The sequence below is a fragment of the Polistes dominula genome, unplaced genomic scaffold (assembly GCF_049000335.1).
Source record: "Polistes dominula isolate Pdom_NZ unplaced genomic scaffold, Pdom_raw_medaka contig_37, whole genome shotgun sequence".
Lineage (NCBI taxonomy): Eukaryota > Metazoa > Arthropoda > Insecta > Hymenoptera > Vespidae > Polistes > Polistes dominula.
Window position 1 is genome coordinate 3,941,845 of NW_028301169.1, and position 26,093 is coordinate 3,967,937.

The following is a 26,093-nucleotide window of genomic DNA, read 5'->3' on the forward strand; positions in this document are numbered from 1 at the left end:
TCTTTCTTCTTCTTTATCCGCGAGAATCGTTTTGAAGATTATCTTTATTTTTTTAAACAGTGATTTTCATTCAAATATTATATATATATTATATATACATATTATAGTATCCGATTAGTGATAGGTTGGAAGACAATTTGCGTTAATAATGTGTGTATAGGATAGATATATTATATGTAATTTATTTAATACTAAAACTATACCGACACTTCATGCATACCTCTTTTTACCGTGAGTGATCAAATGAATGCTTTAAAAAAAAAATCACATTTTAATATATAGAACGAGATTATTATCAATTTGATAATGTTGAATATATTTTCTTTTTATTTAGAAACAAATAGTGGACACATTTTATGCGTTTTCATATAGAATTTTTTTTTGTTTACAAACTACCACACATTTTTATAAATTGCAAAACGCTGTAATTCGATCGCATATAATTGGTTTAATGTTTAAATTTATTTTAGTAATATAATGCTAACTTATAGTCTACGTGATATAAGTATTATTAAATCGCAAAATAATTATTTAAGTCTTTTAATGTCGATGTCATTGAGTAATGTAGAGAGTTCTTGATACTTCTTTGATGTGATCGGAATTTTTTGCTGTTATTATACGTGTTATACCGTCAGAACCTGTATGTAGCTGCCTATCTTTATAATATCCATTGTGCTCGTGTGTCATTTTTTACGTACGGTCTGCTCGTTCAGACGTCCCTTGTCTTATCTAGTTCAAAAGTGTTGTCTTTGTTGTTTTATATGTTGATAGTATGGTAGTCGACTAGAAGACAAGTCTCTGTAATCATGCTCTGGCAAACTTATTAACGAGTCACCGCTTAGGAAATGGTCTGATGTAGGAGCACGTAGATCACTTGGATTGTTTGATAGCAATGTGATAGGTGAGGGATTAGGGATAGCCTTTATCTTTAGCGTATGTGATTTAAACTCCTCATTCGTTGGCACTGCTTTTATAATTATGTGAATTATGTAGTATTTGATAGATTTTACCGATGTCTTTGCTCTATCCACCGCGAATGTGATTATGTATGATCGAAATCTTATGAAACTCGCAATAGTATTATATTGACTAATTAGAATGACGATTGATATGTGGTACGTTCAATTACGTTCGATTGAAATCTTATAAAATTCGTAAACAATATTATCTGGATTGATGGGAACGACCGTTGATATGTCATTTAAAGTAAGGCTGTTACGTGATTTTGCAAATTTATTTATTCCCTTAAATATCACGCTCGAGTTAACTCGAGCGACTTTGTATTACGTTGAGCCAAAAATGAATTTTTTTGGCCGGTTTAAAAAAAAAATTGTTCCTTAAGGGGTTAAGGTTGCACGATGTTTCGTGATAGTACTAGAATGTTTAGTTACTTCCTGATATTCTATATAGTTTTCCTTATTACAGAAGGGTCTATTGCTTTTTCCTAAATAACCTGAATTCATACACTTGTATAATAAAAATTCTTATATTTAGTTCTTTTCCTTTATATTTAATTTTCTGTTTGAATACGCTTCTGATCTTAGTTAAACAAAACCCTGCAGTAAACATGAAATAAAATATATTTTACGATAGGCAGTAGGTATTAAGGTATCGTTTATTTAAGAGAAACCGTTAGCTATAACATTCAAAACAAGGCGATGCTGGCGATCAAAGACTGCTGCTTCTGAATAGGGTCCGATCTTTTCCGATTTTTAGCCCCTCCTTTAGTAATAGTAGAAGCCAATAAGATTCATATATTTCCTTTCCCTCTCCAAAAGGATGTAGCTCATTTTTGATATATGTATGTGAAAGAAAGTACGAAAGCGTCCCACGTCACTTTTTGTAAATACCACTCGATGTAATAATTAACACATTAAATAAACTGTTATTATATTCTATATCTGCATCAGTGTATGTCTATTTGGGTATTGTATATTGTATTTATTATATTGTTCTCTGAACCTCACTCATCAGATAAATTACCATCTTTCTATATTTTCACTACTAGTTCTTTTGTTTAATAGTGTTCTTGCATCCGATACCCTATAACCTTTAAAATGATTTGAGAACGATCTTTTTAATTTCGATGATAATTTATTGCTTTCCGCGTCTTTACGCCTTTCGTTACAGTGTTTCTTGTTAGCCGCGATTCTTCTATCGGATCTTCCTAATCGAGAGGCTATGTTGTTTGATATTTCTCGATAGCCGAAATTATCTTCGGATACTTTACTGCATATAATCCATCCCAATTGTGTATTTTGTAATTGTAGATGGGAGCCCGTTTCCATTATCTGACCGACGCAAAAGAGTTTGGAAAATACTTTGGCTCCGAGTATGATATCTATATTCGAATTCTCATAGAACTTTGGATCTGCTAATCTAATGTATTCTGCTATTCAGAGACAGAAATCAGTACACATAAAAGTTTGATGATGAATATCTTTTGAACGCTTAATTTAATCGCTAAAACATAAGACACCATTTTTATAGAGCAGTTAATTTCCTACAAAAATTTGTATTGCGCATCTTATAATAGTCATTTATTGTCGAGTTATAAAATTCATAAACAAAAATGAAATTTGTCTTAAAATAATCAATCTTAAATCTTCAATATCATTCAAATGGTGAGGTTTACGGAAAAAATATAAGATACCTTTTTTGTAGAGCATTAAATTTCCTACAAAATTCGTCCAGAACATGTTTCTGTACGATCAATAAATAATGAGGTATGAATTTTAATCTATTAGACTGAAAAAAAAATAAAAAACTGCGATGCGGAGGATCTTCCTATTAAAATTAAGAGCTCATATTTGGTGAGAATTCTTTTAAGGTGTCTAGCAACTCATTTTTCCGTGGCACTTGAAAAAAAAAAAAATCATTTTTTTGACCCACCCTAATATTTATGTATTAAAAAAAACGGTGACGGTAAATAACCTTATAAGTATATATTTTTAGTGCATTAAATAAATATGTCTAATGGTTATTGTACCACCGGTGGTACACGTGGCATGGAACGTGTTAATTATAATTTATATTATCAATTTATGTTATATTTTATTATTTAATATTATTTATTAATTATAATTATTAATATTTATTAATTATAATTAATAATATTATTAATTATATATGTATTAGTAATATAATAAAAATTAATACAAGTTCGCATGGCTCAGTGAGGCAAATCACCATTCAGTAATGTCCATCAAGTAATCGGATGTTCCCGAGTTCAAATCCCGGGGAAAAAAAATTATACGTCATATACTAGTAAGAAATTCGGCAACAACTAGACATATGTATGACATCATTGCTTTTTTGTTTTTTTGTTTCGTCAGGTCAGCTGAACGTCATATTTATTACGTAAAAGTCTTACGTCAATAAGTGTGAAATAAAGACTTACATGTGACTCATATGTGACTTATATCTTACGTAAATCCTGACATAGAGTAATATCATTTTGATGTCATTTTGACGTAATTGTGTTCACTGGGAACTCAAAGATTATCGAGAAACATCGGTGCGACGAAAACTTTGGGGCATTGTTGGGCCCTTCGAGTGGTCTCTCAGATTCCTATGCAAACATATGCTATAACACAGAGAGAAAGGATATTCTTTCTATAGAAAATTTTCTTTATACCTAATTTCTACTATAACCTTTACTAAAAACATAAGCATTTTCATCGGGTGACTATGGTAGGTGGACCTTTCTACTATTGGTCAATCAACTTGGGGAAGGGATTTCGAAAACCGATTTTTTTTTTGGTATAAAAACCCTCGAAAAACCAGCATCATTTTAATTACTTCACCACAACTCTCCATTCACGAATCATCGGCTTGTAAGCAGCATCAGCTTTGCAAGCATCAACGACAATCAAGCACGCTTTCTACAATCATACAATTCCTTCCACAATAACAAAGCAGTGCTGGAAAATATGCCATACGATTAACGCCTTACGTTGCTCGTTACGCAACATTCTTTTTATTTAGAAATGAATAGTTTACACATATTTTGCGTTTTCATCGTATTTTTTTTTTTTACAAATTCCCACATTTTTATGAATTACAAGACGCTGTTATTTGATCGAGCGTAATTGATTTAATGTTGAAATTTATGTTAGTTTCACGAATTGTGAGGATTGGTAATAGAAATAGATGCAATAAAATAAATAGTAAATAAATGGAAGTAGTTAAATATGTTAATACGCTTCTCATACCTCGCAACTATTAACTAATAATCATTGTAGCTCTTTTTCTTAACTAACTTTTACACCGCGTCTTCCGGTGAAATGCCTTATTGCTTTGTCGTCTTTTGTTCACACGAGTATATTATATGTTGAAACAAACAACTTTAAAAGAACATTCACGAATTTTTTACTTAATTGAACATTATTTGACAAATATTTCACTACATTTTAATATTTAGTATCCTACTTTTATCAGTACGTCAATACGTGGATCAGTATCTGACCTATGAGTCATATGTTCGCTATCCCTGATTTAGACTTCAAACACTACCAACACATATATATCATAACGTTATTCAATCCATACGTTAAAGAAAATATTTCATAACTATAATCAAGCAAATGGTAATTGTTTTTACGACGGAAATAGTATATAATAATATTCTGTAGATTTTACCGGTCATTGTTATGGACGAGGAAGTTTCACAATGATTAAGTTTATTTTTACAAATTAAATCAATCAGATTACATTTATAATAATAGAATAATAAAATGATTTGTAATCAGGTAGAGAAAGAATGAAAAAGAAAATAAAAATTGTTTTTTCTTTTTTCAATATATAAATTGATTTGATTTGTATATTGTAAAATCAATTGTTTCAGTATATTATACGAATATTTTTTTCAATAGAAAAGAATAATTATATATAAAATAATATAGTCAATGATCTAGCCACGTTGAATTACTGGTGGTCCCCCCATCAGATCGATAAAGTCAAGCAACGTTGGGATGGTTAATAAAATGGATTAGCGATACGTTTTCGGTAAAACCAAAACCGTGTGCTGTTGACTTAGCTCAGAAAGGTGATAAAAATACACGACGACCTGTTTCTTAGTATTGGATAAACGTGAGAAGATGTTCTTAGAGAAATGTCTCTTTAACCAATAAAATGGATAAGTCCAAAGATATAGTATGATAAAATAAAAATATTTAAATATAATAATGACACAAGATTAGATCATGGCTATATATATATTGTTATATATACATAATAATATTTAATTATAAAGTATTGACGTAACAAAAAATATCCTTTATTAAATAGTAACATATTTTTATTTTTTCTCGATTTATCATGTTAAAGAAATTGAGAAGGTATAAAAGAAAAACAATTCTTTCCTGTTCTACATTTCTTATTTTGTTTTATTTTCTTTGATTATTGAGAACTTCGTTGAATTCTCTTTTGCGAATGATTCTTTCCATTTCTCTCGTTTTACATCTATCTCTAGTAACTATTGGATATTAATATTTAAAAGATATTTCATTTCTGTGAAAAGTGAAAAAAAATGGTTACGTTGACCTAACCACTCGTGTATCCTTATTAGTTATCAATGAACTTACCAATTTCTATAGGGTAGGCTTTTAATTTTCTGGAAATTTATTACGCGCTTTAACACTTGTAAAATTTCTCTTTCTCTCTCTCACACACTTTCTTTATTTTTTCTTTTTCTTCTTCTTTTTTTCGTCTTTTTTCTATCTACTTCATTTCTTTCATTATTTTTATCCTTCCTTTCCTTCCTTTCATACGAGTAATTTTTTTTTTCTTATCAGTAGTCGAGACTGCATCGTGTCGAGTACTACGAATGTTCTTTCTCTCTCTCTTTCTTTTTCTCTTTCTCTTTCTCATTCTGTCTCTTTTCGAAAAGGGTAGAACGACGACCTTTAATCCCTTAGCAACGATTCGCTCGTTCGCTTCGTTGGAACCCGTCGCGTCGCATCTCGTACGAGCACTTCGAGCGGAACAAATTTATGAGAGAATTTCTTCAAGCTTTTCTACGAGGATTAAGATTTTCTCTTATCGGCTCTTTTTCGCTTAGATTTCCCTCCCGATCGATTAATAATCCAACCTTGCGGTCTTCTTATCTTATTTCTTAGCTGGTATAAGACATTTTTGTTTTCTCAAACTTGGGGATATTAAATATAAATTATAATGAAAATTTTAGAGAATAAAGGAGAAAAAAGAATTATCACTAATCGAAAGTTATTCGATGAAAATCTATTCTTCGAATGTTTTTTTAGAGAATAAAACATTTGACTTACATTAGTCATTTTGAAACGCTGAGAAATTAAATGTCAATTAATAGAAATAATAGTAGAAAGAAATAATACGATGTAAAGGAACATGATATTTTTTTCCTCGAGGGGGAGGGGTAGGCTGGCTAGAAGACATTTATTTTTCTATACGTGAAGAAATTAAATATAAATAAAATAAAAATAAAAGAAGGGAAGAGAAAAAAAAGAAATAGAAAGGAAAAAACAAATTAGCAAAACTAAATATGATATTTTCGTGAAAAATATATATTTTCGTTGGAAACGTTGAGAAATCGAATACAAATAAAATGAAAAAGAAGAAGAAAAAAAGAAATACTTTCATTCGTTTTATTAGTATATATATAAATATTTTATTTAAATATAAATCATGTCAGTTGATAAAGTTGCATCAGAGTGAGTTGTCGATATATTGACACTCTTTGTTAATTTTGTATTATAAATATTCACCATTCATATTGTTAAAAAGGAAAACCTTTTAGTTTAAAACACTGACAGGATAAATACCAGTTCGAAAAGAATACGATATTCGATGGAAAATACGTTTGGTTTCGGAACGTGAAGAAATTCAATCTGAATTTAAAAAAAAATAAAAAAAAGAAAGAAAATAAAAAAACAATATAAATCAAAGTTCAATGGAAAAAAGACGAAAGCAAAAAAAAAAAGAATATTCTTTAAAAAAACGAATTCAAATCAACGATATAAAACGATATCTTGCATTTTATTTAATTGTCGAATCATTTCCGTTTTCATTTCCTTTTTGTTTTTTTCCCTCTCTCTTCTAACAACGAAATAAGACTGTTATATAAGACGTAGGACGTTTTACACGAACGATTCGCCTTATTTTAGATACGAAATCCCTATAAGCGATTTACCGACGACGCTAAGAAAATCCCGTTACCAACGTTAGAAACGATGTTTCGTTTTCTACGTATTATACATATGTATACCTATATATATGTGTGTGTGTGTATTATTTCCACTTGAAATATTCTCACGTTCCGCGTTTAAAAATGCGATTGGAACGAACGTATAGTACAGGTAGAATAGAATTTTTCGATATATCACGTATTTTTCTATGTAAATCTACGAAGATTGAATATTTATCTAACTCTTTGATATGTTCGATTTATGGTATGGACCAAAATTATATTATTATTATTATTATTATTATTATTATTATTATTATTATTATTATTATTATCATCTTTATTAGTATTTTTTTTCAAATATTTCTTTTATACATTTTTCTTTTTTTCATCTTTAACTATATTGAAAATTGACATTTAACTCATAGATGAAAAGTTATCTTTGTGTTTTCATTAAGAAATCATATATTTAGAGAGTATATATATTCTACGATAGTATAGCAATAGCATACACAAAGTTTGATAGAAATGTTTATTCACTTTTGGATCAATTCAAATATCTACTAGAAAGCAATCAAGACAAATAGTAAGACATGCTCGATCTCATTTCAGTTCTAGTTTTCTCCCTTTATTTCTATTTCCCTGCTTCTCTTTCTATCTCTCTTCCTCTTTCGCTCTCTGCCCCTCTCTCTCTCTGTTTCTGTCTGTCTTTTACTCATTTACACCGAGTGTTTCGCATTCTGATATAACGTGGTTTCCTTTGTTATGACTTAACAATTAAAATATCAAAGGTTAACGAATTTCCTCCACTCCGTCGAGTGGAATACGAATTCGAACGAAGTGGTCATTTTCTATTTCGATCGGAACGATTTTTCTTTCTTTTTTCTTTCTATCTCTTTTCCGTATTATTTCTATTTGATTTTTTTTTTTGGTTTTTCTTCACATTAAACCGATCTACTCTACTATCCTATCATTTTGGATTATTTTTCATATTAATTCGTCACATACGCCACAACTTGTTGAGTTTTTAATTGCCACGCTTACCTGTAAATATCAAAGAAAATCAAAAATCATTTTTTTCCTATCTTTTCTCTCTCTCTCTCTCTCTCTCTCTGTTCATTCGTTTTTTTTACGAGACAATTCAATTTGATATCGAATTATCAATGTTTTATAATAGTTTTATTTTAAATTTAAATTACAAGGTTAAATCCTAAATTTAAATCTTTTATATTATTATATATGGAAGGGTGGGAGAAAGATGAAGAGTACGAGTGTATGGTATGCGTGAAACAATTGATGAACGTTGAAAGATTTGTAAGATATGTAGCGATATGGATATGAGTGGGAGTGCACGCAGCGATATGAGTTGAGTGTGAGTACATGTAGCGATATGAATACGAGTGTGTGTGTGGCAGGAAAAAAAGTGAACGTGTATAACAATATCGTCTGATTTTATTGTTGGTAAGCTAACCGAAATCTCTCGAATATTCTCGAATCGGAAATCGGAAAGAAGTCCTTTGTTTAATCGATTAGGAATAGTCTAGAGATTTCGAGAAAGATTGACGGAAGTGATTAAGACCATTGGTGGGGTAAATGTGTATATAAGCACGGTGAAAAGGGCAGCTTTCGCCTTCTTGATTCGATGCGACTAGTTGTGAGTGAACGAGTGTAATACGAGTGTAAGATTCCTAACTATTGTTACTTACTTTTTTCTTTTCGATTTCTATTTGTTTATTCTTATATATTAAATCTTAATATTTAAGTATTTGTTATATTATAATAAATACTTCTCATTAAATTCAATAAATCTTATATATATATATATCTATTTATCTAACCACATCTATCTATTTATGCATCCATTTATTTATCTATTGTTTTTTTGTTTCTTTTCAATTAAAGTAGAGATTTTCTTCTTTTTTTTTTATATATGATTTATCGGAATATCCGACAGTGCTATCTTATCAAGTAAGTTTATTAGCGTTGTAAATTCGTGAGATCCATCTTATTAACTCCACTCTCGTTTCCTTAGAGACGAGTAATCGAGTTTTCTTTTATAAGAAGACCAGCCTTGTAGTGGTCGTTACTAAATCGAGGCGATTCTCAACGTCTTATCTCGCGCCGACGCCTTTTTCTCATATTTTGCTTTTCCTTTTTCCTTTCTCTCTTTTTCTTACTTTCTACCAACCATTTTCTAAGAAAAATATTCTTTGTACCAACTAACGCGATGAAAACTTTATTCAATCCCAGCTTCCTATCCTACCCACCACCACTACCACCTCGTCACTGATTTTCTCCATCTTTTCCCTCTCTATTTGTTTTCTCTCTTTATAACATTTTTTTTAGATCGCATAGATAGCATAAAATATTATCGAACATGGTTTTCTAAAAATCACTTTCTTCATCATCTATAATATAACAGCTGTATTCTTATTATTAAAGTAACACACTCAAGCGAGTACATATATTTTTGTTGTATTTATTTAATAAAAAAAAGGTTTTTTTTTCTTTTTATTATTATTCATATTATCGATAGGACATTTAATTTTAACTTAAAATTTGTGGGGTTCAGACAGAGAAATAAAGATAAAAATGATATTACATATATATATATATATATATATATATATATATATATATATATATATATATATTGCAGTTTGGAGGGAAATGTAATGATAGTTTATTTAATTATGGTGTCGAGCGGAATTTACAAAAGTTTACAAAAAGTGGCGTGGTTACAAAAAAATACAGAATACAAAAGAGTTACAAATATAAGACCTACTGACTGACTGATTTATAAACTGACTGATTTGCAAAATGATTGATATAACAGATAATACACAGACGGATAACAGACAGACTAAAGACAGATACAGACACATTGACTAAGGAACACTCTCTTACTTCTTTTCACATATTTATATCAGAAATGAGCTGCACCCCTTAGGAGAGGGAAGGAAATTATGAATCTTATTGACTAATAGCAGAAGGATCCATTCCCCCATAGTCCACCGATGGGTAGAAACAATTTTCCGTTCAGTCAAAAATTCACTTTTAGTTTTTTTTTATACAATCCCAACACACACATATGCAAACTCACGTGGGTGGGTTGAAAATATAGCATTGTGTTTTTTTTTCAATGGAAAGAACATTTTCAAAATTAACAATATATTTTATCTAACAACAGAAACATAAGTACCATTAATCTAAAAGATATTTTCATTTTTGAGGCAAACTAAAAAAATATAATAATATAATAATACCAAAAATTGGCTTACAAAATCTTAATAATATTTTAATCACAAATAATCGATAATAAATTAAATAACAAATTCTATAAGACAAATCAGTGATCGTAGAAGAAAGATCATGGATAAAACTTTATCATCGTCATCATCATCATTAACATTATTATCATTATTATCATCATTATCATCATTATCGTCGTAGTCGTTTTCGTTGATGATGTATAAAAGGATAGATGGTAAAACAAGAACGGACCTTAATCGAATACATAACGAGCTTAAAGTCAGTCGCTGATTGCGCAGAGAATAGTACCGGCTAAGTTTCGCGTTTGCACGTGTAAATGCGTCATTGTCGCGGTTGGTAGCTCGACCAGCCGTGCCAAGCGATGTCGTTGGTTGTTGGGACAATGGCGGAGAGTCGACAACGTACAATATGAAAATACGATATAGCTAGCAACACGCATACACATGCATACACATAAATAGAACAGAGAGAGAGAGAGAGACATTCACACATATATACATACACATAAACCTATAACGAAACAAAAGCTTCCTGCTGTTGCTACTAGTCTGGTAATAGTACTGGTTACTGGTTTTGGTATTGGTGGTATTGGTTCTGTTGTTGGTGTTACTACTACTCATCTAAAAGCGCTTACGTTGTCTACTATCGTTTAGTTCCACTCTTTTTTTCTCGTTTATCATCCAAATCAAATGAATAAATGAGTGAGCAAGATGGATAAGTGGTGGGGCCAAATTTTTTTAAATTCAATTTTACTCTTTTCAGAAAATCCAAAAGTTCCCATTTTTAATGGTTTTTTTTTTAAAGTGAAAACTTCTTTAGAATGGGAGTGATCTGAAAAGTAAAGAAACGCAGCTATGTTGTAACGAAGCTATGAAACGGCTGCTATACTAAATAACGAGAGAAAGAGAGACAAACATTTAGGATTGAGCCTGCGAAAGAGAGACGGAATATGGCTATACAGTTTTTCCTATTTTCGGTCTCCTCTTTATGCTGTGCTTCGTAGTTATCGCTTCTGGTTGTATATGTGTGCGTTTGTGTGCGACGACTGCATACTACAAAGCGTGGACACGTATTCTTTCGATACTCGAAATGTTTGTAGGTAGGAGCGATAGAAGGGTAGACATGTTTTTTAATTATAATGTTTGCGTATTTAGAAAATTTATACTAAATTTTCAATAAAATAGAAAAGTTTTTAAATACAAGAAACTAGATACGTTACAAAAACAAATAAACCTTATTTACTTTATATTTCCAATAAGAATAAAATAATATAACTTATTTTACAAATATAGAAAAAAAAATATGCAAAAAAAATTTTTTTTTTAAATTTTAATATCATAAAATAAAACAACGCAAATGATAAATAGATTTTAAGATCGTTGTAATTCAAAACCCGATGAAACGAAAAAAATATGACCACAATTGTTCCCTTTTTTAACAGCATCTACAGTTATTAGTTGCAACACAAAAAGAAATACTTGTGTATGCTAACCATGATAAAGATATCTCACATTCACAGAAAGTGTGAAAAGTGTAAGAGAAAAAAAATTCATCTACCTGAGTTTCAAAAAAATATATATTATATTTACTTGGATTAGAGGACGACGGATTTCTCTATCGACAAATATTCTACAATTTTCGTCTCTATCTATGGCTATCGCATTCAGCATTCCATCTTGATGGATAGAATTTTGAAAATATTAGTTTTTGTCAGCTACCTACACCCCAAGGTCGGTTCCTTATCATGAGAAAAGAATTATAAAAAACAGGGAATATCTGTTGAAATTCGATCTACATTTATTATATTTATTATTGATGCGATAATATTCATGCCTATAGTTTTTTTTTACAACGTGTCCTATCTTTTCTATTTAAAAATGTTTCTATTTTATTGAAAAATTAGTATTAAATTCTTTATTTCGCAAATATTATAATAAATAATTATGAAGTACATAGAATATATAATAATTGTATTGTCTAAAATATTAAAAAAAAAAAGGATTACCAGATACATCAGAGAATAAGAATTAGAGAATACTGTGGAATAAATGAGGAGCAGCTGACACATTTCATTCAAAAGCAAGTAAATTACTGTCACATTTTTATATTTTGCTTCTTTATAAAATATATTTAATGCATAAAGACAAAATATGTCTATTAAATTTGATTTTCATATGTTTTTATGAAAAATATCCAAAGAGATGTACTGACCAATGCATATATGAAAATTATATTATAAATTATGGTATTTGCGTATTTAGGAAACTTATACTAATTTTTCAATAAAATAAAAACATTTTTAAGATGTTGAACGCCCAGCGTGAATCGGTGGAGCTTACCACGGAGCTGAAATTGGAGACTCGTAGTGCACACAGTTCGATAAGCTGAGAGAGCGATACGATTCAATGCATTTTTTAGATTTTTCGTTGTTCAGATCTTTATTTAGACGAGAATATTTAGAAAAATAAGTTTGTGGTCCAAAGAATAAGGACGAGATATGTTATAAATAATAAGGGTCTCGAAGTGTGGTAGGCTACAGAGTTGAAAAAACATTTCTAGAGTATATCTTTATTAGATCTTTCATTGAATTTTACCAGAACCTTCGTTCAGTCCAGCAGTATTTTCCATATGATTTTCGTAACGTCTTTATTTCATCTATCCTAAAATGTTTGTTAAATAGCGCAAGAATGTAGATGAAAAAAGGGAAATTGAAAAGCATACTAACAAAAAAAAATTTTATACCTGAGATTCAAAAAAAGGATTACTTATATTTACTTAATTTCTGACGAATTATATTTCCTTTGATAAACATCCTACCATTTTTGTTTCTATCTATGGCTATTGCATCCAGCATTCCATTTTTATTGCTTGAATTGTGAAAAGTGCACTTTTTATTAGCTATTCCACCCAGAGACCATACCGGTGACCTTTATTATATATAGTAATAATATTATATAAAGTAAATCCTACAATTATCTTACTCTTAAAACTGTCCATTCGTCTCATTCTCTCGAAATTTAGATTTTTGAAGGTTTCACTTCTAACACGTGTGATCTGCACACATGATTTTTTTTTTTTTTTAAACAATTAGGTGTACCTTTTTATGAAACTCGTGAGAATTTTCTTTCTTATTATTTTGGTAACGCTGTGACACTAAGAGTCCTAACTAAGAATTTTTGGAAAACCTTTCTAATTTATTAGCTGACGTAGAATTGAACTAAAACTTTTTCTTCGTGAGGACTGACTTTGAACGGACATAGAACTGATTTAGAACTTATTTGACTGATGAGTGGTTACGACAGATTTTTTACTGATTTAAAATTGATATGAGCTCTCTGCGAAAAGAAATTAACTACAAAACCGCATTTAGAAGTAGCTCGGAGGGTGATAGGACGGCACCTATGCCTAAATCAACTCTCTCTACCAGATTTTGCTCCACCTGCTGCCACTAGCCTGGAGAAGGAATGTGTTGATAACTTTTGATAATTGCCTCGACAATCTGTCGTTACTCTATTTCATGTTTATAATTTATCAAAGAAAGTGTTTCTTCCAGTTTGTTTGTATAATTTTGAGGCTTAAGGCACGTGTAGCATTGTCAGATCGTAAATTTTGCATTATAGGTTTCACGAGTTAAGTGATTGTAATTATTATAAGCGGATACGGAAAGTTAGTTTCCCGAATTGAGTGATTATAAATATTATAATTGAATAAAGAGAGTTAATTATATGGATTAAGTGATTCTTATAAAATGAAAGATATTTATTATAACCAGATATGAAAAGACATTTACACGAGGATGTAACAATATAAGTTCAGGAGATCGGTTCTTGGAAAAATATTGATATTGCAAACAAAAAATTTATTGAATGAAAGACAAGAGAGGAGCCTGTGAAAGAGATAAAAAAAATATATATATATATATATATATATATATATATATATATATATATATATATATATATATACGTATCAATTGGAAAAATAAAATAGGAAGAGAAAAAAGAAAACAAGAAACATAGAAACATTAGTTATAAAACCAAACGTGGCGAGTTTTTTTTTTATTTCTCTAAGCTCTTCATTCAAATGCGAATTGTTATTATTATGAAATTTTTCACCCTTTCTCTATCTAGTAATGGATATCGATGTTGACGTAACTAATATTTACTTTGTAATTTACATACTTTAATAAATAAATAATCAATACGATACATTATTTATTCAAGGTTTGCAAATTGGATAAACGTTACTTGACATTGTCTTAATAAAACCGTCTTTAAATCAGGTTATAAATTAAGCATTTGTAAATAACTTTGTTCAATGATTAATGGGAACAACGAAAAAAAAAAAGAAAAGTTTTTCTTATAAATTATATTCATATTTTTTACATTTGCGGTTTGACCTTACAAACGTAAAAGAAAAAAAGAAAAATTCTATTTTCGACGAGGAAAACATGTTCAATTATTAATTATTAATCGTTTTAATGAATAGAACAAAGAGTTTTAAGCGAAAGAAAAGAAAAATAAATGAGAAGGCATTACATATGAAAATAAATTATTCGTAGGAACAAAAAATTGTTATAGGTATGTAAAATAAAAATATATGAAAAAATAAAAATCTAATAGTAAATATAATTAATTTTTTTCTTTTTTTTATTATATTTATTCTCTGCTTTACAATTTATTCGTAGACATTAGTGAAATTTCTGTTTTTGTTAAATTTTAAATAGTAAATAACACGTGAGCGGTAATTTACTATATTCAGGGTTATCGTTTAATTTTACAATTTATATATATATAAGGAAGATGTTTCCTTCTTTAAATATAATAAGATATATTTAATAATTATTATCTATCTGGTAAGCGTATAAATTGGAAATACGCTTATCTAATTTATCGATAGGATTTGTATGGACAGTTGGACCAGAACAGATCGTGTGTTTTCAATGGAGAAATGCATAACGAAAATGACAGGTAGCATGGAAAAAAGGCAAATTCGTCCACCGGCCACACTTTTATCCACCACTGAACGTTTTAAAATCCTATCGTCGGTTTGTATGCCGTTCGACGAATCGTTTGGGACCCAAATCGAAGCGGATTTTGATTACTACTGCTGCTGCTGCTGCTGCTGCTGTTGCTGCACCAGAGTTGAAAGCTTATATTTTTGTGAAATGACCGTGAATAATTTCCTTATCGATTTGAGAGCGTAGACTTTACGCAGCATGAATATCACATATTAAAGTTTTTCTATCTGTCATTTCTTTCTATCTTTTTCTTTCTCTCTCTCTCTCTCTCTCTCTCTCTGATTCATTACAAATGTTTTAGTTAACGTACAGTCTTTTCTGTCAAACGTCCAATACAAAATCTGGTCCTTTTGTTTTTTCACTTCATATTCAATCAACAAATCTTTCAATTCTATTCAATATTTTTTTTAACTCGTCTCATACAGGATTAATTTGTCAGTTGATTTACGTTTAAACCCGATGGATCGTACATGACCCATCTACAAATAGCAAATATTTCAAATGGAAAAGATTCTATTCATGATCCGAACGGAAAAGAATCTCACCTTTTCATTACTATTATTTATTTGATCAGTATTTTTAAATACTCAAATAAAATAAAATATTCAATTCGAGACAATAAATAGTCTCGATAAATATTTCCAATAAATGGTAAATGTATATATGTGAAAATTATGTTCAGCATAAAAAATACTTTTTGCAAGTATTTCTGATAGATGGTGTAATATTTATAATAATGCCAGATTTTATATTCTACTTAAACTTACTGATTTATCGATTATAAATATTAACCATTCATTTGAAAATACCAATATATATATAAAAGAGATGTTGAAAAATTCTGACCCGACAGATAGAGAACCATTTTCAATGGGATCTGATTCACGAAAGAATCCCTTCGTTTTTCTATAGTAGGTACGACGCGAGAACAATTTTTGATTTATTTTATTTTCCAGCGCGTTATGCTCGCGCGAGAATATATATATTCGACTACTATACTTCATACGTTCACGTCGAAACGAGACTAGGATGTTCGGGGAATTTTTCCGACGTTCGTATCCTAGATTCCTCTTTTCTTTTTTTTTTTTCTATCAGCCAGGATAAATCGATTTTATTTTTTCTTTTCTGTTTCAGGTGAGTAACGTCACGCTTCGTTTTACACAGAAACGCCAGAAAAGTGAGACGCCAATGCACTTTGTGCTTCTTCTATTATCACCTAACGCTTTCGAGAAAGCCCTCGATAACGAACCTATGTACGTATGTATGTATATATATATTTTTATAATATGTGTTTTTATTCATGTATTTATATGAAAAAAAAACGAATTTTAATATAACTTTCTTTTTGAAATGAACATCTTACGTTAGTTCTTTTAATATAATACTTTTAAACAAAAATGATAGAGAAACTTTAAATAACATCTCGCGAATATATGCAAGTTCAAATTTTTTAATGTTTATTTAGAATCTATTTTTTATTGTTTGAGGATCTACTTGTATCGTGTTTACATTGAAAAGATCGAATGTTATAATATATAATTTTCTAACATCATCATGGAAAAAATACTTCAAATATTTCATATCGATTTTGTAAGATTTAAGAAGATTCTTTTTCTTTTTTTATTGTCACTGGATGATGTATATATATATGTGATTATAAAATTTCATAATATACCTATATATAAATCAATTTTTCTATATTTTTATTGAAAGAATATATTTTCTTACTTAATAAAGCAAATAAAACAAATAAGAATAAATGAAAAAAAAAAAATCTTCAAGTAATCCAATACTCGTAAGTAAACAATTTTGGTGTGCATAATTCGTAAGCTTGGGAGTTGAAGTAAAATTTAAAAAAAAGGAAGAAAAAAATGAGGACTCAAGTACCGCGACGGTTGCATAACGAGATGCTTCCCTTCGTTTCTTTTCTTTTTCATTCGTTCTTTCCTCCCCCTCGGCTTCCACCCCTTACCCTTACGCGCATTATTTTTCGTCGTCCTTGTCGTCCTTGAGTCGACGCGATAAGCTCGAAACGATGCGAAAAAGCTCATCTCTCCGTTTTCCTTCATCGTCTTTCTACGATGCCTGGAAAAGAAAAATAAGCCTGTCAAAAAATATCGCGCTATGCGAAAAAATTCTTACTTGGATTTCTTACTGACAGGAAAAATAGCTTTCTCACCGGTATTATACACGATAGTAGTAGTAGTAGTAGTAGTAGTAGTAGTAGTAGTAGTAGTAATAGTAGTAGTAGTCGTCGTAGCGATGATTTTAGTTATGGTAGCGAAATAGTGGTGGTGGTGATGGTGATGGTGGTGGTGGTACGACGCGCAATGAATACGTGTAACGTGTACTGCGGAAGAAGACAAGTATAGCATGAAGAGGAAACAGTTCGGTCTATGATATCGTGATACTTCGATTTTCTAGTAAAAATCCAATCTTTTCGAACGGCATGAATCCTTTCCTACGTATCGTGATATTACGTACGTATGTACGTACTTTCGAGATTTCTCAAACATGAATTCCTCTTCTCCCGTTGATTCGGATAAAGGTGTGTTATGCTGACTAATGAAAACGAGAATTAATTAAATGACCTCAAAAACGTGGTTGAGCCAATAGTATTAGAAGATTTGATTAGCTCGTTAAGGAAAAAGCTTTTCGGCATAAAATCTCTTATATATATACATATGTATGAATATAAGATGAGAAATATGTAAAGTATGAAACATCATTCTTGCCAAAATTTTGTTAGCTCGTTGTAATTGTACCGAATTTAGTTGTCATTCGTAGTATTTGTTTGAATGCTAATATAATATGATAGTTAACATTGAGCCAAAGGTATTGTTTTATGTTGTAATATTTTAGAAAGGTATTTTAATATTATTAGCTTATATATGATATCGTGAAATACCGAAATTGGAGAATATCAAGATTCACCAAGATTCACATTGTCGTTTGTCAACACATACCAAATACGCCGGTAAAAGACCGAATATTTAGTTTTATTCTTATACAATAATATTACCATGTATATATATTAATTAGTTAAATGTTGTAAATATTATAAATAAATCTTTTGTGATTATAAAGAAGCAAACAGTTAAGTCTTTATTTTATTATTAATCCAAATTATCTAAGATTAAAATATATTATTATAGACCAATATTTAAATTCAGCATTATTTGTTTTTTTCTCCACAATTTTTTCTAGATAAACATTAATAAACTGTAAGTTTTGTTCTTGCGGCCAAGAATGCTAGGGTGGTGCGTACGATTATTGTTTTGGAAGACTTTACAAAAAAACATGCGTCCATTTTAAAGAAAGTTCACGATATATATAATACGTAATATATAGAAAATGGTTAAGGCAAAGATCGTGTGAACAAAATTCCTTCTTTTTATTATACCATAGCACTTCATAATAAATAATGAATGCCGATGCAAATGTATACAAAATTCTATTTATACGTATTTGTTTTTGTACTTGGTATTTTATCTTTAATAATGTTTTAAATTATTTAAAAATTTATATTCGCATGAGTAAGCAATAATGGATTGGACTTAGGCCACTTTCGATGTAACTACGAAAATTAATAATTAAATTTTTTTTTATTACGAATATTATAACTGTTCAATAACAAATCTTTTATAGACGATAAACTTTATATTTGCTATTTTTTATAATATTCAATTTCTGTGAAACAGATCCTACGATAAGCCTATGAAATAAAATACCATGAAATACGATAGGCAGCAGATATAAAGTATTGTTTACCTAAATATTAAGAAATTCCAAAGGGTCATCAATTCCCAAACTATCTCAATGATCAAAGAAATATATGGTGCGATGAAAACTCTTTATACAGTGTCGGGCTTTTTGAAAGTTTCTGATTCATATCTAAGCACGTAAGATACCATAAAAGGAAATAACATTCCGATATTCTAGATCACGTTTCTTTATGCATTGTTTCCCTTTCCCAAAAACATAAGACTTTCCTTCGGGAGATCCTGGTAGGTGGACCCTCCTACTATTGGCCAATAAGTCCCATTTAGATTCTTCTCTCTCCTAAAAATTGTACGTTAGTTTAAAACGGATTCGCATCAGCATAATGTATAGTGCGCGCGAACAATAACGAAGGTTATCATTATAAATTATCATAATAAATTAGAATACGAATAGTATCGTATTAGTAAATTATTTTTTAACGTTTAGTCCAAACGTTTATAAGCGATATGTTTAGAAAATTTTCCTATATGTATATTTAATCGGTTCGAAATCAATTGTAAGAATTATTCTGACTTATGTCATTTTTTTTATCAGTTGGTTATGTAAAAAATGTTCTATCATATTGTCGTTATATAAAATGTTAAAGAGTTTATAAAACTGTTATATCATCTCTACTATTATTAATAACCAGGAAATATCATATACAAATTATACAAATTTTATAATTTTTTAAATAAACATACACGAGTTTTACAATATGCTAAATTCTAAATATATACACTTATATTTTTTTCAATATTTATCACAGTTTCATCATCATAATCATGATTTGTATTTATCATCTTAGACACCATATCTTTATTGGAATCTATGATTTCTTTTCTTTTATCAAAATTATTCGATGATCGAATATTTTTCAACCTTAACACTTGTATTCCATAATAAAAATTAAATATTAATGTTAAATAATTGAACGGATGATCATTCTTAAATCAAAATATACAAAATATAATTGTGATACAATATAGGTTTGTTGTACATTCATTTACGTCACTACGATTTGATGATATGCGTATTATTTAAAGTAGTTTAGGTTATAAATAATCATGATGAATATCTAATTCATTTTATACAGATTTTACATTAGCTTCTTCTTTCTTTGATTTAGTTCAATATTTGTGGTTGTGGATGAATAATACTTCTATTTTATCTAATTTGTCAAATAATAGCTTTCTATTTAATAATATTCGTTCAAGACTATATCCATATAAATTTTTAATAATAATTTAATTATTGTGGTGTTAAAATTTTTTTTTTTTTAGTGAGATTGTATTTAATTTTGTTAAAAATGAATTTCATGAATATATACAATAGATTTGTAGAAAATATAGGTAAGATTGATATCACAATATTGATTATATTAATTTTTTTTTTCAATAAAATTGTCAATAAAATTCGATAAAAAATTAATTTAATTTTTCAGACTCACGAGTCAAATCATGGCCATTGGTTGATACAGCTACGATACCAATCATCTTAATAACTTATGGTTTATTATTATATATTGTTCCTAAGTATATGAAAAATAGACCGCCATACTCTTTGAGTACATTTATACGATGTTATAATATATTTCAAATAATATCTAACAGTATCGTAATATATATATTTTTCGATGGAGGCTGGTTAGAAGACATATTTTTTTATTGTGTACCAATGACTTATAATACGGATCCTAAATCTATGAAGGTATTATTGATAATAGAAACAATTTAAAAAGTTGTTTTACCGAGGAAAAATTTCAACAAGACAAAAAAAGATCAATTTTATTAATATTTAATTTTTCATTTCAAGATATGAATCTCCAATGAAAGTATTATTATTAGGAAAAGAAAAAATACGGTTTCATGATTTCAACATCCTTGTATTTTATCTGAAAATAATAGTGTTTTATACATATATTTGATGTGCGTTTGAAAGAAATTGTTGAAAAATTTCGTCAAATATCATGGATTTGTATAAATTAATTCGTATGTTTAGATAGCCACTGCATTATGGTGTACGCTGTTATTGAAGGTCATTGATCTTACCGAATCGATAATCTTTTTACTTCGAAAAAAAGATCGTCAATTATCGGTTTTGCACATTTATCATCATGTATCAACGGTCTTATTGGTATGGAACGGTATGAGATATTACGCATGTGGAATGACTAGTGTTTTGCCACTTGTAAATTGCAGCGTACACGTCATTATGTATACATATTATTTTCTATCTTCGTGCGGTCCGAAAGTGCAAAAGTTGATCAAGCCCTATAAATCAATAATTACTATTATTCAAATAGTGAGTTAAAAGTTTAATAATTTATCATTAACATTTATTTTTTTATATTTTGTATGGGTCTCTCGTTTAACTAAACAACCTTAAATACATATTTATATAGCTTATTTCGTACAATAAAAAAAAAATATTCTTCAAAGGAAAAAAATATTCTTTTCTAAGATTATGGGCCGAATTTTTTTCTCAAGATCATTTCTTTCGAAATTTCGAGGTTATCGTTTTTTTTTTCTTTAAATAGGACTGCATATTTTTACTATGACAGTTTCGGAGTTTATAAAAAAACTAATTCGACAAGGTGCAATGTGTTGACCTTTAAATAAGTTTTCCCGAAAAAATTGTGATATGGAGAATACTAAATGAAGAAATAAATGCAAATTAACGTTTAAGACATTCATATACAATACAAACAAAGTATCACTTTCATGTACAAGAGATAACATTTTAAAATCTTTTTGGTGAAGGTCACTTGAAGATCAACATATTGCATCTCATTGGATTTATTTTTTTTATGAGATGTAAGACTATTGAAGTAAAAATATGCAGTCCATTTAAACAAAAAATATGATGACCTTGAAATCTCGAAAAAAATGAGCTTGAGAAAAAAATTCGGCCAATCACCGTATTAGCACGCCTTCGAACAGAATGTTTTTTACCTTTGACATTATTTTCTGTCGTACGACATAAGCGTTATATTTAAGGGGTAACACCACTCTAGAATTTTCAAAAAATCGATTTTTTTTCTTAGCTTAAAGTCTACTTTAGATGTCTAAAAGCAATATGCACTTGGTTCGGAAGCAAAAAAAAATTTTAAACATAGCGAAATCTTGGTTTTATTGAAGCTCCTCGAAGCGTACGATGAGCGCTCCAGCACGGCGCTCGGATTAAATGTTTTAAACTAATTGTAAACGCATTTTTCTCAAAACTACATTTTTTAAATTGGGCGGACTCAGAACTTGAGCATCATTTAACCGATTGACTTGAAATTTTAAGGATAGTTTGATAGTTATATTTTCTAGAGAAGTACGTTGCCGATTTTCGATTAAATGTAAAATTTTAATCTTATAAACAATTTTCGACATCTTTTTTGTTGAAAGGTTGATTTTTTTATTCGAAGGTGCGCCATTTTCACAAAATTTGTCTTAGGGAAAAATTTTTACGTACTTCTTTAGATAATAGTACATAGATTAAGAATTTCTTCGGTTTTTTGTTTCAGGTCTCATACTTGTCGAGGTATGAGTCCGCCCATTTTAGTCAAAAAAAAAAAAAGGATTTTGTTCAGCCCCGAATACCGATGCCATTTTCTATCTAAAATCAATTAAAATATTTGTTTACATAGTTCAATATATGATTGATCAATTCTCCAAAAGGAAATCCTATTCCTCATTTAGTGTTCGCAAAAAAAATTCTCAAAAAAAGGCTTTTTCTTAGGCTCTAGAGTGGTGTTACCTCTTAAGGTGATCTAGTTAGGCGAGAATAACTCTGTATATTTTCCTTTTAACATAAATATTTACATACTGCACACTGATATGATTTGTTTTTTTTAGGTACAACTAATTTTACTGATATTATATATCGTTCGACCTTTACTGTTTAATTGCAACATACCAAAAAATCCAGCTCTTGTTTATCTTTTAAATATGGTGATCAATTTAGTATTGTTCTTAGATTTTTATCAAAAGACTTACAAAATTCCTGAACGTAAAAATAAATGAATGAGATAAACGAGAAAATTGAATTTGAAAATAAATAATAATAATAATAATATGAAAAACTAATCACAGAAGAATATAATAATTTTATTATTTGATGAAATATATGGTATTTAATTTATATGTGTAATTATTTATAATTCAACTATATCAATAAATAAATAAATTATATCAAAAGGAGTCAAGTTTGATTGAAATTAAATAAAAATAAAAATGTATTTTCTTCTTCGTTGTCTTATCTTTCTTCGCGTTATCGTTCTTTCCATTCTCACGAAAACTGAAATAAGAAATGATTTCCTTCATTCTATGACCTTCTAATCGAATTATAATTCATTTAAAAAATACAAAATTATTTGAAGAAAAGAAAGAAGAAGAAGAAGAAGAAGAAAAAGAAGAAAAAGAAAGATAAAAGAACAAAATAATGAGTTTACTTCTCTTATTCTTTATTTATGTTACTTTATATTTAGTACTCTGATGTCCTGTTACAAAATAACCCCCTCTTTCCCACCCACAAATTTCAACCTGACCGGAATGGAAAAAGAAAAGTGTTTATTAACAACTCTTGATAATTTTGATTTTTTTCATCGTGTTGAATTTGAAACAAAAAGCAATCTGCCTTTCACATATCATCATTCCATCAAATACAATACAAAGTTTAAAAGTTTTTCACTTTTATGAATTCAACCTTTTTGACCCCTACGAATAAGCAAAATAATCAACGTGAGAATAAACCAAACTGAATAATCATATAATTGACGTAAGAGACGTATTGTATGTAAACATAGAAAAGATATTTCGTAACTCTTGTGGTGGGGCTTAAAAATCAATGTGTAAGAGTAGGAGAAACGGCTGTCTGTTTTACTTTAAGAAAAAAACTTTAGTTCATTATGATCTTTCTAATAGACATAATAGACAATATACTTTTTACGAAAAGTTGATATATTTCGAAATAACTTAAGTTTAAAGTTTAAGTTTTATGTTTATTTGAATAACGATAAGTTTAGTTGCTTCATTTTAAAATGGATATGTTACGCAATGTTGCTCGTTTTGTATTCACAGCCTCAGGTAAGAAATAAATATTTAATTTACTTATAAAAAATAGTTTAATTGTAAATTGTTGTTAATCGTTTTCATCTTCTTTATCTTCTAACGAAGAACGTTGTCCTCTGTTTTTTTATTTCTTTTTTTAATCATTAATCATCAATCATTAAAATGTAATTAATGTAATTTTGAAATAGAAAATATTATTTACAAGAATCATTTAATTTTCAGATCCACGCTTTCAAGATTGGATATTATTTAAACCGTATGCAGTAATATTCATTTTATTTTCATATCTTTACTTCGTTTTAGTATGCGGTCCTAGGTTTATGAAAAACAGAAAGCCATATTCGTTAAAAACGTTCATCAAATTTTACAATATTTTTCAAATTTTTCTGAATGGTTATATGGTATACAAATTTTTAAGAGGCTGTTGGTATTTAAAAATATCGATATATTGCCATCCTGTGTCTTACGATACATCTCCTGAAGATATGGAGGTATTACTTAAAAATTTATTTCAACAAAATTAAGTAATAGAATGAATGATAGTAGCTATTTCTTTTGTATAGATTGCAGTAACTTCTTGGTTGTGTCTAGTCTCAAAAATAATAGACCTAATTGAAACGGTAATATTTATATTACGAAAGAAAGATAAACAGGTTTCGTTTTTGCATTTGTATCATCACGTAACAACTTTGACTGTGGGATGGATATTTGGAAAACATTATTCTGGTGGAATGGCTGTTATTATACCTATAGTTAATTGTTCTGTACACGTAATTATGTACACTTACTATTTTGCTAGTTTATTGGATGGAAAAATTCGGGATATCGTCAGTAAATATAAACATTGGGTTACAATTATTCAAATGGTAAGTACTCAATTTTAAAATCAAAATCTAATTAAAATGATGTTTAAATAGAATACCGATAACATTGAGAAATATCGTCAATTTGATTTTTTTTTAACAGGTGCAATTCGTACTATTGTTAGTTCATAATGGGCAAGCGTTTTCACCGAACTGTGATGTGCCTAATGTCATAGTTTTTATTTCATGCGCCAACTATGTCATTAATTTCTTTTTGTTTTACAATTTTTACAAGCATGCCTATTTAAAGAAAAATATCAAGCAAAATTGATATTAAATATTAAACTTATTCATAAACAAATTTATTTTAATTTTTTGTTATGTATAATATAATTATACAATATGAACTAGAATAAAATATTATTTCATTGTTCTTCTCGCTTATACTGTTATATTATATTTTTATATAATTTTATATAGATACTCACAGCTATAATATATAAGAAAGTTACACAAAGTCGATTAATGTTTCGTTAGCATTTGTAAAATATCGACTCGTCTATAAATAGCTGATTATTAATTTTTTTGTTCTTTAGTTATAAGATCATTGCAACAAATTTCTCTTGAACGTAAGAATTGACCAATCAAATCCTCGTGAAATAATTCATACGATAAAACATAGGGTTAACAAAAAACATTCACCTTTAAAAAAGTGTAAAAGTATAAACAAATTTCAATTAAAAATAGTAAGAAAAAACAAAATTATACACAATTGTTTTTCTAATCTGAATAAAATTGAAAAATATCGCGACTAATCCAAACTTGGATTAATTTGGATTAATTAGATAGGTCTTTAAATATTATTAGTCAAAAATATCTCATAGTTCGTTTTTGATAAATAAAATATTGATGATTATTTTTCTTACAAATCGAAAAAGTATTTCTTCAAATTTATATTGTAACACGAGTGTATATATATATACTGATTTAAGGGTTCATTCTGGTTTATAATT

At 28.8% G+C, this 26,093-nt stretch overlaps 3 protein-coding genes across 3 annotated transcripts in view; all 3 read left to right on the forward strand.

Annotated features, from left to right (window-relative positions):
- The window catches only part of LOC149030442 (uncharacterized), a 194,043-nt gene extending 177,243 nt beyond the window's left edge, over positions 1-16,800 (forward strand). Inside the window, exon 5 of the mRNA XM_089179141.1 lies at positions 16,590-16,800. Within this exon, the coding sequence (XP_089035267.1) occupies positions 16,590-16,597 (8 nt within the window). The 3' untranslated portion in view covers positions 16,598-16,800. The remainder of the gene's footprint in view (positions 1-16,589) is intronic.
- A 3,624-nt stretch (positions 16,801-20,424) lies between these two features.
- On the forward strand, positions 20,425-23,445 carry LOC107066960 (very long chain fatty acid elongase AAEL008004). Its single transcript, XM_015322034.2, has 4 exons — positions 20,425-20,569; positions 20,662-20,927; positions 21,219-21,521; positions 23,063-23,445. The coding sequence occupies exons 1-4, from the start codon at positions 20,527-20,529 to the stop codon at positions 23,228-23,230; spliced, it is 780 nt and encodes a 259-aa protein (XP_015177520.2). The 5' UTR covers positions 20,425-20,526; the 3' UTR covers positions 23,231-23,445.
- Positions 23,446-24,092: 647 nt separating this feature from the next.
- LOC107066959 (very long chain fatty acid elongase 1) lies at positions 24,093-25,513 on the forward strand. The gene is made up of 4 exons (XM_015322033.2): positions 24,093-24,292; positions 24,500-24,768; positions 24,841-25,143; positions 25,244-25,513. Exons 1-4 carry the CDS (start codon positions 24,247-24,249, stop codon positions 25,409-25,411), a joined length of 786 nt encoding a protein of 261 aa, XP_015177519.2. The 5' UTR covers positions 24,093-24,246; the 3' UTR covers positions 25,412-25,513.
- The last annotated feature ends 580 nt before the right edge of the window (positions 25,514-26,093 follow it).